The 14,752-nt window shown below is 38.8% G+C and overlaps 1 protein-coding gene across 2 annotated transcripts in view; it reads right to left on the minus strand.

The window, feature by feature from the left end:
• Positions 1-607: 607 nt before the first annotated feature.
• acsm3 (acyl-CoA synthetase medium chain family member 3) overlaps positions 608-14,752 on the minus strand; it is a 69,738-nt gene continuing 55,593 nt past the window's right edge. For both annotated transcript variants that reach the window (XM_073060258.1, XM_073060259.1), the window contains 6 exons: positions 11,718-11,798; positions 9,168-9,269; positions 6,571-6,698; positions 5,143-5,242; positions 3,204-3,323; positions 608-2,675 (listed from right to left, as the gene is read on the minus strand). In XM_073060258.1, coding sequence (XP_072916359.1) covers positions 2,583-2,675; positions 3,204-3,323; positions 5,143-5,242; positions 6,571-6,698; positions 9,168-9,269; positions 11,718-11,798 — 624 coding nt within the window. In that variant the 3' untranslated portion in view covers positions 608-2,582. The remainder of the gene's footprint in view (positions 2,676-3,203; positions 3,324-5,142; positions 5,243-6,570; positions 6,699-9,167; positions 9,270-11,717; positions 11,799-14,752) is intronic.

Raw genomic sequence — 14,752 nt, forward strand, 5'->3', positions numbered from 1 at the left:
TGCCTACTTTTCCTTTTTACAAAAGAGACTCCCAGTTGTGTTGTCTGACGGCAGAGAAGTGGGACAGAGAAGAGAAAATATTCTTTTGATACCTTGACAGTTGACACTGATATAGTGTTTTGGTTTGGTACTGATTATTATGGTATTTATTAATGAACATTGCAGCAACTGATTACATCTTGCTTTGCCACATTGACATTCAACTACATTGTGGAACCTGATACATGTGTCTGACCGGATAGAGGTGGTAGGGCTACTGCCTTGATACATGCCAATGATCCACTTTGGGATTTTATGACAATAGAGGTCCCTGAGGCCGCGCATTAGGAGCACCTGTCAGCCACCTTTCAGTCCACAGTTGTGCAAGAGTCTGCATTTCCCCACTATGGTCGCATTAGCCACTTAACAACCCAAAAAAACTGGAGTGTAAGGAAGTCATCCTTGGTGTCAAGAGACTGCTTAACAAAAATACTGGCTCACAAAATGCTAGAAATACAGCGGCCTGCGAAAGTTTGGGCACCCCTGGTCAAAATTTCTGTTACTGTGAATAGCTAAGCGAGTAAAAGAGGATCTGATTTCCAAAAGGCATAAAGTTAGAGATGACACATTTCTTTAATATTTTAAGCAAGATTACTTTTTTATTTCCATCTTTTACAGTTTCAAAATAACAAAAAAGGAAAAGCAAACGTTCGGGCACCCTGCATGGTCAGTACTTAGTAACATCCCCTTTGGCAAGTATCACAGCTTGCAGACACTTTCTGTAGCCAGCTAAGAGTCTTTCAATTCTCGTTTGGGGGATTTCCGCCCATTCTTCCTTGCAAAAGGCTTCTAGTTCTGTGAGATTCTTGGGCCGTCTTGCACGCACTGCTCTTTTGAGGTCTATCCACAGATTTTCAATGATGTTTAGGTCGGAGGACTGTAAGGGCCATGGCAAAACCTTCAGCTTGTGCCTCTTGAGGTAGTCCATTGTGGATTTTGAGGTGTATTTAGGACATCCTCTTTTCATCTTCAGCTTTTTTACAGACAGTGTGACGTTTACTTCTAGAATTTGCTGGTATTTAATTGAATTAATTCTTCCCTCTACCAGTGAAGTGTTCCCTGTGCCACTGGCTGCAACACAAGCCCAAAGCATGATTGATCCACCCCCGTGCTTAACAGTTGGAGAGGTGTTCTTTTCATGAAATTCTGCACCCTTTTTTCTCCAAACATACCTTTGCTCATTGCAGCCAAAAAGTTCTATTTTAACTTCATCAGTCCACAGGATTTGTTTCCAAAATGCATCAGGCTTGTTTAGATGTTCCTTTGCAAATTCCTAACGCTGAATTTTGTGGTGGGGACACAGGAAAGGTTTTCTTCTGATGACTCTTCCATGAAGGTCATATTTGTGCAGGTGTCGCTGCACAGTAGAACAGTGCACCACCACTCCAGAGTCTGCTAAACCTTCCTGAAGGTCTTTTGTAGTCAAACAGGGGTTTTGATTTGTCTTTCTAGTAATCCTATGAGCAGTTCTCTCAGAAAGTTTTCTTGGTCATCCAGACCTCAACTTGACCTCCACCATTCCTGTTAACTGCCATTTCATAATTACATTACGAATTGAGGAAATGGCTACCTGAAAACGCTTTGCTACCTTCTTATAGCCTTCTTCTGCTTTGTGTGCATCATTTATTTTAATTTTCAGAGTGCTAGGCAGCTGCTTAGAGGAGTCCATGGCTGCTGACTGTTGGGACAAGGTTTGAGGAGTCAGGGTATTTATAAAGCTTTGAAATTTGCATCACTTGGCCTTTCCTAATGATGACTGTGAACAAGCCATAGCCCTAACAAGCTAATTAAGGTCTGAGACCTTGGTAAAAGTTATCTGAGAGCTCAGATCTCTTGGGATGGCCAAACCTTTGTATGGTGCTCCTTCCTTTTTTTCCCACTATTTGGCCAAATAATGATTTACAACATTTCAGATAATTTATCAAAGTGAGACAAGTAATACATTTAAGTATTTTTTAAGTTCCTATATTTCATTTGGATTAATAAAATCAAGGTATTCTCTCTTAAATTGTATATATCCCTTATTTTTGAACTTTGTTGTGGAGCGGTTAGCGCAAAGCTTTTACAGCTCAGGGCATCCTGGAGTTTGGAGTTCAATTCCGCTGCTGATCCATAAGGAGTCTCTGTCTGTCCTCCCTGTGGAATGTGTGGGTTTTCTGCAGGTGCTTTAGTTTCTTCCAACAGTCCAAAGACATACCAGGTAGGTTAATTGGTCATTGTAAATTGGTTTGTGATTGGGTTAGGGTTAATTGGGTTTGCCAGGTTACTGGGGTGGTGTGGCTCATGGGGCCAGAACGGCTAAAGTGAAAAATGGCCTACTATTCATTACACTGCAGTAAGTGTATAATATCTCTTCAGATACAAATGTAATGGTAAAAATACAGACAAATTTTTATAATAGCATGAATGTTTGAACAAAAGCAGCTGTGCCTGTGAACAGTACAGGACAAAAGATTTGCTAATATACAATGTAAAATCTTTTCAAATCATCAGATTAATGTAAGGGTATGAATTGATTCCATTCTGTGATGTACAAAAATGATTTAACTCTTAACACTTTCCCATTCTTTCTTTCGTAACTCAATTCTTCTGATTTTCCCACTAATGGTCTTGGGCAGTTCCTTTACAAATTCAATCTGTGAAGAAAAAAAGGTTGTCAGTCTACTTAAACTAAGAAACTGGTAAATTGAAATTGTGGCACACATTAAAGGTTTTTCTGAAAATGAGATGCTTTCAAATAAAGCAATTTTTCAAATTCTTCCAATTTTTACCAATTTTTCCTTTATTCACTTGTACAATTTCTAATTCAGTATGTCTGTGATGTTTCTCCTAGTAGTTTATAAGAAATGATTTAAATGAAATGTTACATGGTTCCCAACCTGGGGTCCTTGGACCTCTCGGTTAATGGTAAGGGTCCATGCCATTTAAAAAAAAAAGTTGGGAACCCCTGTTTTAAGGGATGGTTGTCATGTGTATTATGACCATTTTAATACCTGTAAATGAGTGCACCCAAAAACTAATCTACAATAAAAGTACACAATGTCACAATAACTTGTCATTCATCATTCTCATTATGACTAGCCTTGCCAGAATTTCACTAAGTCTTATTAAATCTGTATATATTCATATAAAATATAGAAAGTCAATATGAGAAGAATACAGACCTTCCTTGGGTACTTGTATGGTGCTGTGGTTTTCTTAACATGTTCCTGTAATTCTTTAATTAACTTGTCAGGATCATGTGAGGTAAAATTAGGAGTTAGAATGACGAATGCCTTCACAACCTTAAAGGAAGAGAAATTCTTTAAAAAGGAAACATTAAAAATTTAATGGTCTTTTGGAAGTATAGCTTTAGGATTAATAAACAGATGTACCAAGCATGTTTTGTACTTGATTGTACACTAGTATATTTGTTATAGATCAAAAGCAAGCTAGTGGATATTTAATTTAATTACTCCGGAAATGTAATTAGAATGAAACCAGAAATAGAACTGTCTGCCTGAAACATTGTCTTAGACTCATGTGAGGCAGGGAATGGTGGGAGACAGATGTGCAGTTTAAATTGGCATCATGGTAAGCACAGACATCATGGGTTAAATGACCTGTTCCTGTGCTATACTGTTTACTTGTAAATGAAACTATACCCTCAACATCTAGCCTGTCCTATGAGGGGAAATATCCTCCCAGCATCTGCTCTGTTAAACCACCATGGAATCTAACATCTTAATAAGCTCCTTGTTCTAAATTCCAATAGAAATTGACTCCAGATGCATAATATTCCAGGTGTGATCTCACCATTGTCTTATGCTGTTAATCCCAAACTTCCCCATATTTCTTTTCCATTCCATTTACAGTAAATGCCAACATTCCATTTGCCTTCCTCATTACCTGCTGTACCTGTCTGCATTCTTTGTGCTTGATGTACAGTCCTGTGCAAAAGAAAACGTATAGCGATGATGCTTTCAAAGATAATGAAATGAAAAGTTACTAAATATCAAAAAATTAATATAAAGAGCAGTAAACAGTATAAAAAAAAGTAATTCAAATCAATTTTGGTGTGACCCTTTAAAACTGCATCAATTCTCTTAGGTACACTATCACAGTTTTATAAGAAAATCATCTGGTAAGCTGTTCCAAGCATCTTGGAGAACTTGCTACAGTTCTTCTGGAGACCTTGGCTGTCTCGCTTGCTTCTGTCTTATCAGGTAATCCCAGACAGTCTGAGTGATATTGAGATCAGGGCTCTGTGGAGGCAATACCATCTGAAACTATATACAGTATATAACAAAAAAATCTAGGGTGGCTACGACTTTTGCATAGTACTGTACATGTACACACACATCTGTGTTCTGCAGACATTAGTAGTTTCTCTAAGCAATATTCCATTCTTAGAATTAACCTCAATTTCCCCACATTATTCTTCCAATTGTCAAATTTTTAGATACTCTGTCCTTCTCTGTCCATTTGCAGTGCCCAGATGCTATCCTCGGAACATATATTCCAGCTATATTGCATCATCTTTAAATGTGGCTATGATAAAGTGACCTTCAAGTTTATTGTTTTTTGCTCAGGTACAATGAAAAACTTCTAATATACATGGTTCGTTCATTATAAGTGAATTATGTTGATTGTAAGTATTTGATACTTACAATCTCTCTGGCATCCACAAGTTGCTCAATGGGACAAATGTTGTAATTCTCCTCCAATATCTTATGATAAGTGGAAAATGACTGATTTATCCTCAATGTCTGGCTTTTGTTGAATAACTAATCCTCTCATCAAGCTAATAGATTGTCCCCAATGAGCTCTCAATGGTGCAATATCTTTAATGAAACCAAAATTGTTACAGGCTTTCCGTTCAACCCTGCTTGTTACATCCTCAAACAGATCTATTTCCTTTTAATAAAACAAGGTTTACTCTGCTTGCTTTCATTATAATGGTATAAAAGATCTGCTACTACTTAATTATTTCAGCACTTAAATCACACTTCTATTTACTATTTGTTAGATGCAAATCCTGCTAATAATACTGAAGTCTTGCAAAGCATTACAGTTTACTAAATGGTGAGCTGTTGATTGAAATATGTAGACTTCAAGACGTACTTCTCCTCTTATGGGATCGGGACTGCTAACCACCGCAGACTCTGCCACTGCTGGATGTTCTATTAACGCGTTTTCTACTTCAAATGGTCCAATACGATACCTTAAGTTTAACAATAAATATTTTAATTAAGGAGTCCTATGTCAATTATTCACAACTTATTTCCTTTTCTCCCCCACTGCAACTAGTATGTTTTTAGAAAGAAGGGATTTGTCTTGGTACTCTAAAGGATAGAGGGTTCCAATCCTCTGTACTGCCACTCTTGAACGTTTAGTTGGGTGCTTTGCAGCAGCGGTCTCTTTCATGAAATTGGAAGCTGCAAAATTTCTACAGATTAAATTTCCAGCACTGCATGTTGAATTAACAAAATAACTTTTATTTCTGATCTAAGTTTGATTTAATGATTATAAAATTACCAATGATCATTAGATTATCTTTCTAGGAGTACAGCACTTTTTGTTTTGCATACCTTGCTATCTAATGGAGAAAATCACAACTACTTTTCAGTTTGCAATAGCTCCAGACTTGCTATTGCAATGAATAGTAATTTCAACTACCTATGTGTTGAATTCTTAACTCACTTAGTAAAAGCAACTGAATTCAGTGACCACTTTATTATGTATGCCTGCTCATTAAAGTAAGTAATCAGCCAACCATGTGGCAGCAACTCAATGCATAAAAGCATGCAGACATGGTCAAGAGATTCAGTTGTTGTTCAGACCAAACAGACTGGGGGAGTGGGGGAGTGGGGGGGTGGGGGGTGGGAGGTGGTTTGAGTATATCAGAAACTGCTGATCTGGGATTTTCATGCACAAAAATCTCTGGAGGTTACAGAATGGTGTGAGAAACAAATATAAGTTCTGTGGGTGAAAACAGCTGGAAAATGAGAGAGGGCAGCAGAGAACAGCCAGACTGGTTCAAGCTGACAGTAACTCAAATAACCACACGTTACAACAGTTGTATGCAGATGAGCAACTGTTAACACACAACACGACGAAACTTGATGTGGATGGGCTACAGCAGCAGAAGGCCACGCCGGGTTCCACCCCTGTACCTAATAAAGAGCCCCCTGAGTGTACCTTCAATTATTTGTCTTTTCTTTTCCACAAATGTATGAAATATATGACTGTCATTTCATTAATCTGACTAAATAACTTAAAAGAAATATGGTTAATCAATTTTCTATTATGAAATGGCCAACAAGTCTGCAAATATGCAAATTAGCATCTTTGGTTAGTGCGTTTAGTCTTGTTTGTAGCTTGCTTGCTTGATGTTGCAATGAAAAAATTTTGAAGCATTTTAGAATATCTTGTGAAGTACCAAACGCTTAATGATTGTCTTATGTTGTAATGTCTAATATACCTGTAAAAACTTTAAAGTGCTCAACTGTGAAACTGAGTAAATAAGATTAGATGGTTAAATAACTGTACCCAGATGATAAAATTATATCATCTGCTCTCCCCATGAACCAGACGTATCCATCCTCATCCATTCGGCCACGATCTCCAGTCAGATAATAGTCTCCTCGCAGGCTTGCAGCAGTTCGTTCTGGCTGATCCTAGCAACATACAAAGTGTCTCAAAGCTTCAAGAGATATTCAATAATTACTTAAAATATTTACTTTTTAATGGTGCTTTATGATTTTATATTCCAAATATAGGGTAATTGTAACTTGAGGGAAAAACATGCATAAGAGGGTTTTGTGCAAATACTGGAAAATAAATTTAAGGTACTGAATATCTGTGTTTGAGTATAAACAATATTTAATACTCTGTGAATATCTCAAAACTATTATTTACCATAATGTTCATATTGTTGTCCTTTATATAATTCTAATTAAAACAATGCCAAAAAAAAGTTGACGTGATATCCTATCAAGATATCAATCGAGGCATGGGGTTTGAACAGACCATTAGACTTGTTTGGATAAGGCACACAAGAGTTCACTTTGTCAAGTATCTGTCGGGGCAATGTTAAAACCCATAAGAGATTTAGAATAATGCTCTCATGTTACTGTAGGTAATGAGGATAGTGCAAAAGTCCTAATAGTCTGATTTAAAATGATGAGTTTTCAAATTAATACTATATGCTCCTAAAGCTGTATTCAGAAAGAAGAGTTTTGTGGCAGAATACTTTAAACTCTGTATGAAGCAGTGTTAATGGCTGGTGTAATCAAAGGCATAGCCTTGTGCAAGTACATATGCTATTGCTGTCAGATTCGGAGTTGCTACGAAGGCAGTTCCATTATGCCAAACCTTGATGGGAGGTTCTATCCTCCTATCTTCCACTCATCAGAGATATTTTTATGGTGCGCTGCCTATGCAGAGCCCTTAGCATTATCAATGATCCCTCCTATCTGTTCAACAATCTTCTTGACCCCCTAACCACCAGGTAGGAGGGCTGTTAGGATGGGAAATATCCTAATTAGGATATTAGTTAGGAGAATTAGGATGGTAATGGTATAGTCAAAGCAATCAAAGTTAATTTTATGACAATGCACCATATGTCAGTAACTTAAATACATTACTTTTGTGTTTAAAAGTATAAAATTTCACTCCCTTATTTCAAGGTACACTTGTTTATACTGGTCAAATGTATGTTAGAGGTAGATTATCCCACTATTCCTGATGCCTTCAAATCCATTCATTGCAATCTCCAACCCATTTTATGTAGTTCATCTGGGTACTTAAAGTCCAAAAAAAAAGTGTTTCTTTTCCTTTGAGCAATTGTTTCACAGTAAATAGGTCTTATATAATTGTTTACCAACATGGGCAAGTACCTTTCAGTCCCCTGTATCACTGACATCTTTCCCCTCTAAATGTGCCCATTATCCTCTAAAAGTTTCTATTTAAAAAGACGCTGGTCACATTTTTAAATATTAAACTGATGGCAAAGGTAATGCAGAAGTCACAACACAGTTGGATGTGTGCTAAATAGATCCTTCCCTGATCTGCGACCCAAACGAAAAATTATATATTCATACATCAGCAAAAATAGATTGGCCTGTGATAGCCTTCATTCTCTCAGTTCAATGTCAATTGAAATGGACTACTGTCCTAGACTCAAGATCCAGTGGAGAGGGAGCCTCCTCCCTCTCCAAGTCCACGTTGCAGTGAGTGGTACACTCAGCAGAGTAGATCATTGCTGTCAGCTACCAAAATTAAAAGACCTGTTAATCACCAGAGTAAAGAAAATTGCTGTAAAATATTACTGCTGACTCCACCCACCCTAGCAGTCACCTATTCACCTAATTGCCATCAGGGAGATACTACAAGTCCATCACCACCAGGACTACACTTCATCTCTGAAGCTTCTTTCCTGCAGCTACCCAGCTTTTCAACAAAACTTGCTCAAGTGTAATAACCTGTCTCTGCAAAATGTATGTCAAATCAGGGGTTCCCAACCTTTCTTATGGCATGGACCAATATCATTAAGCAAGGAGTTCGTGGACCCAAATGTTGGGACTCCTGCAAGAAATGGTCTTTCCTGCTCTCTTTGGTCTGTTTATAATTGAGTCTGTTTTGTATGTTCACATTGATTTAAGTTTGATTATTGACATTTGCCTGAAACATCGACTATCTATTCACTTCCACAGATGCTGCCTGACCTGCTGAGTTCCTCCAGCACTTTGCGTGTGTTGCCTTGGATTTCCAGCATCGTGTTTATGGTTGCACATGTGACTGTTCTGCTAATTGTTGATTGCTCGTGTCTGTTTGCATTATTGTTTTGTAAATTGTTGGTAGCTATTGTGTTGTCTGTTAGGGTATTGTCATGGGGTTTATGCTTGGCACTGATCCCCAATCAATTCTGGTATATTTCACTTATTGGCAATAAAGTGATTCCGTTTCTGATTCAATGAGTCAGGTAAATATTATGATTGTTCTAGTGCATAATTCAGCACTATTTAAGCAGCTTCATTAAATCAAACCACTGCATTCTCAATCAATAAATGATATGATACAGTAAATAATAACATTGAGACAATCTGGAAAGATTTAAACCTATTCTTAGAATAGGATTACCGTACAATATATCTGGAAATAAAGCCGAAGGGTTTAGCAGACTTTACATCTATGGCAATGTCACCTTCCATTCCAGGAGGCACCACATTACAATTCTCATCTATAATCTGCAAGAGAAATAACAAAGTTCTAAAATGCTGTGACTGGTGCAGAGAAAACCATTTGTGGGGCTTTCAATAAAGTATCATTAGCTTGATCTTTTACTAGTTCAAAAGTGCTACAAAGCATTCCAGTGTTAGATTTCAGACCTAAAGGATAGAAATAAAATGTGCATTAGTCTTTTTTAAACCCATCCTGTTTCTATCTGTCAGATTCTGCTGGTAGATCCGGCACATTGTGGGGTTTCACTCGATTCAAGTTAAACAGGAATTCTAATGCAACAAAGCATTTTGCTTCGATAAGCAAAATGGTCTCCAGCTGTCAGAGGTGAGCTGTCTTCCTCGTCTCAATCTGAGGTAAATTCAGGTTTGAATACATAGGAACGTGGTGTTTCCTCTCTTCCCTGACTGAGTTCACTGTATTGACCAACCAGGACAAGTTGAAACCGGCTCTGTGCCACTCTTATACCTGCACCTATTATTCTCATGAAGGGTCTCCACCCAAAACTTTAACTGTTCGTTCCTCTCCATAGGTGCTGCTTGACTTGCTGAGTTTCTCCAGCATTTTGTGTGTTCATCTGGATTTCCAGCATCTGCAGAATCTCATGTTTATTCATATTTTAACAGGAATATACCAGATGTGGACAGGACAGATATTACAGCAGCTTTCAAGATAATAAATGAATAATTAATTAAAGTGAACAAGTTCAAAGTTCAAAAGTTGAAACTAAATTTATTATCAAAGTGCATGTCACCATATACAACCGTGAGATTCATTTTGTTGCAGGTGTACATACACTCCATAACTCTAATAACCATAATAGGATCAATGAAAGAATGTAGGAACAGGGCGAACAACCAATGTGCAAAAGTCAACAAACTTCAAATACAAAAGGAAGAAAATAATTATAAATAAATAAGCAATAAATAAATAAATATCAAGAACATGAAATGAAAAATCCTTGAAAGTGAGTCCATAGGTTGTGGCAACAGTTCAGTAATGGGACGAGTGAAGTTATCCCCTCTGGTTCAATAGCCTGATGGTTGAAGGGTAATAACTGTTCCTGAACATGGTGGTGTGAGTCTGAAGACTCCTGTACCTTCTTCCTGATGGCAGCAATGAGAAGAGAACATGACCTGCATGATGGGGTGTCCCTGACAATGGATGCTGCTTTCCTGTGACAACACTCCGTGCAGATGTGCTCAATGGTGGGCAGGGCTTTACTCATGATGGACTGAGCCGTATCCACTACAGAGAAAGAGCTGGACAGTGCAATGAATGATTCTACCAAAGACCAGAATGGCTTAGAAACAGGAGAAAATCTGCAGAGGTTGGAAATCCAAAGCAACACACACAAAATGCTGGAGGGACACACAGGCAGCATCTATAGAAAAGAATAAACAGTTGACATTTCGGGCCAAGACCAGATACTGAAGAAGGGTCTTGCCCCGAAACGCCGACCATTTACTCTTTTCTATAGACGCTGCCTGACCTGCTGAGTTCCTCTAGCATTTTGTGAGTTACCTGGATGGCTTTGTTTTGTGGTGGTATAGGAATATTATTATTAATTAAAATAATCAAATTTTCCTTCTCATTTTTATCTCTTCTTGCCACAATGGATATTTTTGCATATTGGGTTATTGGCTGCATGGAGGGTCCTCAGATCTAACCCCACCCATACATACTCCTATCATGTGCCCTGCTTTTTGTTTTCTTGCTTAGGTTAAACCATACCCTTTTAAACTGCTTAGGTTAAACCATACCCTTTTAAACCCTTTAGATGGAGCTCATCAGCCTGGGATGGATCTCCTCATCTAAGCAAGGGAAAACTCTGATTTCAAACCTCCGCTGCCTTGTGGCCATTCCCACTCATGGGAAAGGCTTTGGGAGTAAACCCTGAGGACAAATCCAGAGCTGGAGTCCCTAAGGCAGTCCGACGTTGCTTTCAACCTCGTTCTGGCAACTCCTGCGACAACACTGGTGCCAAGCTGTATCGGCCCTTGCCCTTCCCTTGGACAACATCAGTGGCGTGGAGAGGGGAGACTTGCTGCATGAGCAACAGCCAGTCTTCCATACAACCTCACCCAGGCCTGCACCCTGGAAACTTTCCAGGCGCAGATCCATGGTCTCGGGAGACTAACAGATGCCATACAGGCAACAGACAAAGCCAGGGATTCCCAACATTTTTTATCCCATGGACCAACACCATTAAGCAAGGGGTCTATGGACCCCATGTTGCACTAAATAATCATATAAAATAGTCATATACACAAAATCAGGCTGCTAATCTTGCTGTATCTATGCTGACCATTTGTAAGAAAAATCAAAGAAGATTTAAATTTAGCAAGCTAAAAGACTGTTTCAATACCAGTTTGAACTCTGAGTGAAAAAATCTACTGCAGCATGGAATTTGAATCTACAATGACAATTCAAGAAACATTTAAAACAGTGGTTACCTGCACATTAAGTGATGGTGTTGGCTTCCCCATTGAACCAGGTTTAATTTTCATCCCTTTGAAAGTAGCACATATCAAAACCTATAATGCAATGGAACAAAAATATTATCATTGAGTTAACAATCCAAAATATATACAAGAATAAAAGGAACTGTGACCATTGCCAGCTGTGGAATGTTTTTCACTGATCTCAAAAACTAACATCTTTGCTTACTGTGATTCAAACTTTGACAACTGACAAACAATCTATAATACCCCAATCACACACTCAAGGATTTATATAAAATATTACACTTGAGGGATTAAATAGGTTAGGATTTTATTTCTTAGAACATAGAAGATAGAGAGGAGATTTCATGGAGGTTTACAAAATTATGAGGGATATACAGTACTCTATATAGGGTAAATGCCAGTGGGCTTTTCCATTGAGGATGAGTGGGACTACAGCCAGAGGTCATGGGTTAAGGGTAAAAGATGACGTTTAAGGGGAACATGAAGGGAAACTTCTTCACTCAGAGGGTCATGAGAGTGTGGAATGAACTGCTATCACAAGTAGTGCATGCAATCTCGATTTCAATGTTTAAGCAAAGTTTGGGTAGGTACATGGATAGTAGGGGTATGGAGGGATAATGTCCCGGTGCAGGACGATGGGACTAAGCAGTTTAAATACTTTCAACATGGTCTAGATGGGCTGAAGGGTCTGTTTCTATGCTTTACTTCTCTATGACTCTATGATTAAAACTACCCATAAATTGATGCTAAAACAATTTTTTGTTTTCTTTACATTTGTGTACATTTGTTAGCCGGAAGGGAGATTAGTGAGGAGGGATGAATGGACAAGGAAATTACAGAGAGAGCAATCCCTGTGGAAAGTAGAGAGTTGGGGTCGGGGGGAGGTAAAGATGTGTTTGGTGGTAAGATCCCTTTGGAGATGGTAGAAGTTGTGGAGAATGATGTGTTGGACGCGGAGACTCATGGGGTAGTGGGTGAGAGCAGGAAGAACTCTATCACTGTTAAAGTAGCAGGAAGATGGGGCAAGTGCGGATGTCTGGGAAATGGAGGAGATGCGGGTGAGGGCAGCATCAATGGTGGAGGAAGGGAACCCCCATTCTTTGAAGAAGGAGGATATCTCTGATGTTCTGGAAATAAAAGCCTCATCCTGGGAACAGATGCAGTAGAGATGAAGGAACTGAAAAAAGGGTATAACATTTTTACAGAATACAGGGTAGGAAGGGGTATAGTCAGGTGGAAGTATGTAGTTCTCAAGTGGAGGACATAATTATACAGTAATAATAATAATAGCTTTATTTGCCATATGTAGTCAAAACATACAGTGAAATGCACTTTTGCCAATGAATGACATAGTCCAAGGATGTGCAGGGGGCAGCCGGCAAGTGTTGCCATGCTTCTGGTGTCAACATAGCATGGCATAACTTTCTAACCTTGAGCCTTATGGCTTTGGAATGTGGTAGAATCCAGAGCACCCAGAGGAAATCCACATGGTTAAGGGGAGAACGTACAAACTCCTTACAGACAGACATGGATTTAGAAATGTAGATTATAGTTGAAATGGATTCTGAGACTGAATACCAACTAGCTTCAGCCCGAGATGCTGGGACAGAGGTTTGACATCAGTCTTCCCAATTGCTGGCTTGGAGAAATCTCATACAAGATACCATGGAAGCAGAATTGCATCACAGATGCAGTGGAGAGTTGAAAAAAATTGACAAAAATAGAGGAAGTTGTCATCAATATAAATATGAAAATTGAACCTGTGTTTCAGGTAATGTTAACTGTGGAACCATATAGGCCAAAGACCATAAGCTCATAAGACATAGGAGTAGAATTGGCCATTCAGTCCATTGAGTCTGCTCCGCCATTCCATCATGGCTGATTTATTATCCCTCTCCTGTCTTTTCACCATAACACTTGATGACCTTACTAATCAAGAACCTATCAACCTCTGCTTTAAATATATGCAATAACTTGTGTTATGTTTTGTAACTTCAAAACATTAAACTACTTCAAAGGAAGACATGGGATTCTGAAATGTGAGTCTAACTTTGTATTTTACTTTAAGCAAGGCATGCATGTATCACATGGTAGCGTGATGATGTTTGCAATTCACATATTGATACATGTAGCCCATAATGAATCATTTAAAAGAACAAGAATGCTTAATCAACCTATATATACACACACAATTACTCAAACATTACTGAAATATTAAATACACTTTAGGATAACATTAGGATAACATCTTTCCTAATAAGGGGTATCAGTCTGTCTGACAGCTAAAACTTGTGGCTGTTCATCAATCTCAGGTTCTGGCGCATCCTCCATGGTGGTCGTAGGAGGTGACTCTGAGCCTGCAGGAAGTGGTGCTGACAGTGGTAGCCACCTTTCTTCTTCTTCCTTTTTCTTCTTTTAGTTTGTGCATCCTGATCTTGGGAAGGTGCGTTTAGTTCACTGGAGTATTCTCTAATTAAGCCAAATATTGCTCCCTCTATGATCTGACCTCTCCTCTGGGTTTCCTCATCCACAGCGTCATCTGACATATAAGAAAAAATCTGCAGATGCTGGAAATCAAAGCAATACATGCAAAATACTGGAGGAAATCAGGCAGCATCTATGGAAAAGAGTAAACAGTCAACGTTTTGGGCTGAGACCCTTCATCAGGACTGGAAAAAAAGATAAGTCAGAGTAAGAAGGTGGGGGAGGGGAGGAAGAAGTACAAGGCAGTAGGTGATAGGTAAAACTAGGAGAGGGAGACGGGTGAAGTAAAGAGCTGGGAAGTCAATTGGTGATAGAGATAAAAGGCTGGAGAAGGAGGAATCTGATAGAAGAGGAAAGAAGTTCATGGAAGAAAGGGAAGGGAGAGGGACACCAGAGGGAGCTGATGGACAGATAAGAATATAAGGTAAGAGAGGGAAATGGGAATGGGGCATAGTGAAGGTGAGGGGGGCAATTAACAGAAGATTGAGAAATCAATGCTCATGGTATCAGGTTGGAGAATATCCAGACGGAATATCAGG

The sequence above is a fragment of the Hemitrygon akajei genome, chromosome 11, assembly GCF_048418815.1.
Source record: "Hemitrygon akajei chromosome 11, sHemAka1.3, whole genome shotgun sequence".
In the NCBI taxonomy this organism is placed as follows: Eukaryota; Metazoa; Chordata; class Chondrichthyes; order Myliobatiformes; family Dasyatidae; genus Hemitrygon; species Hemitrygon akajei.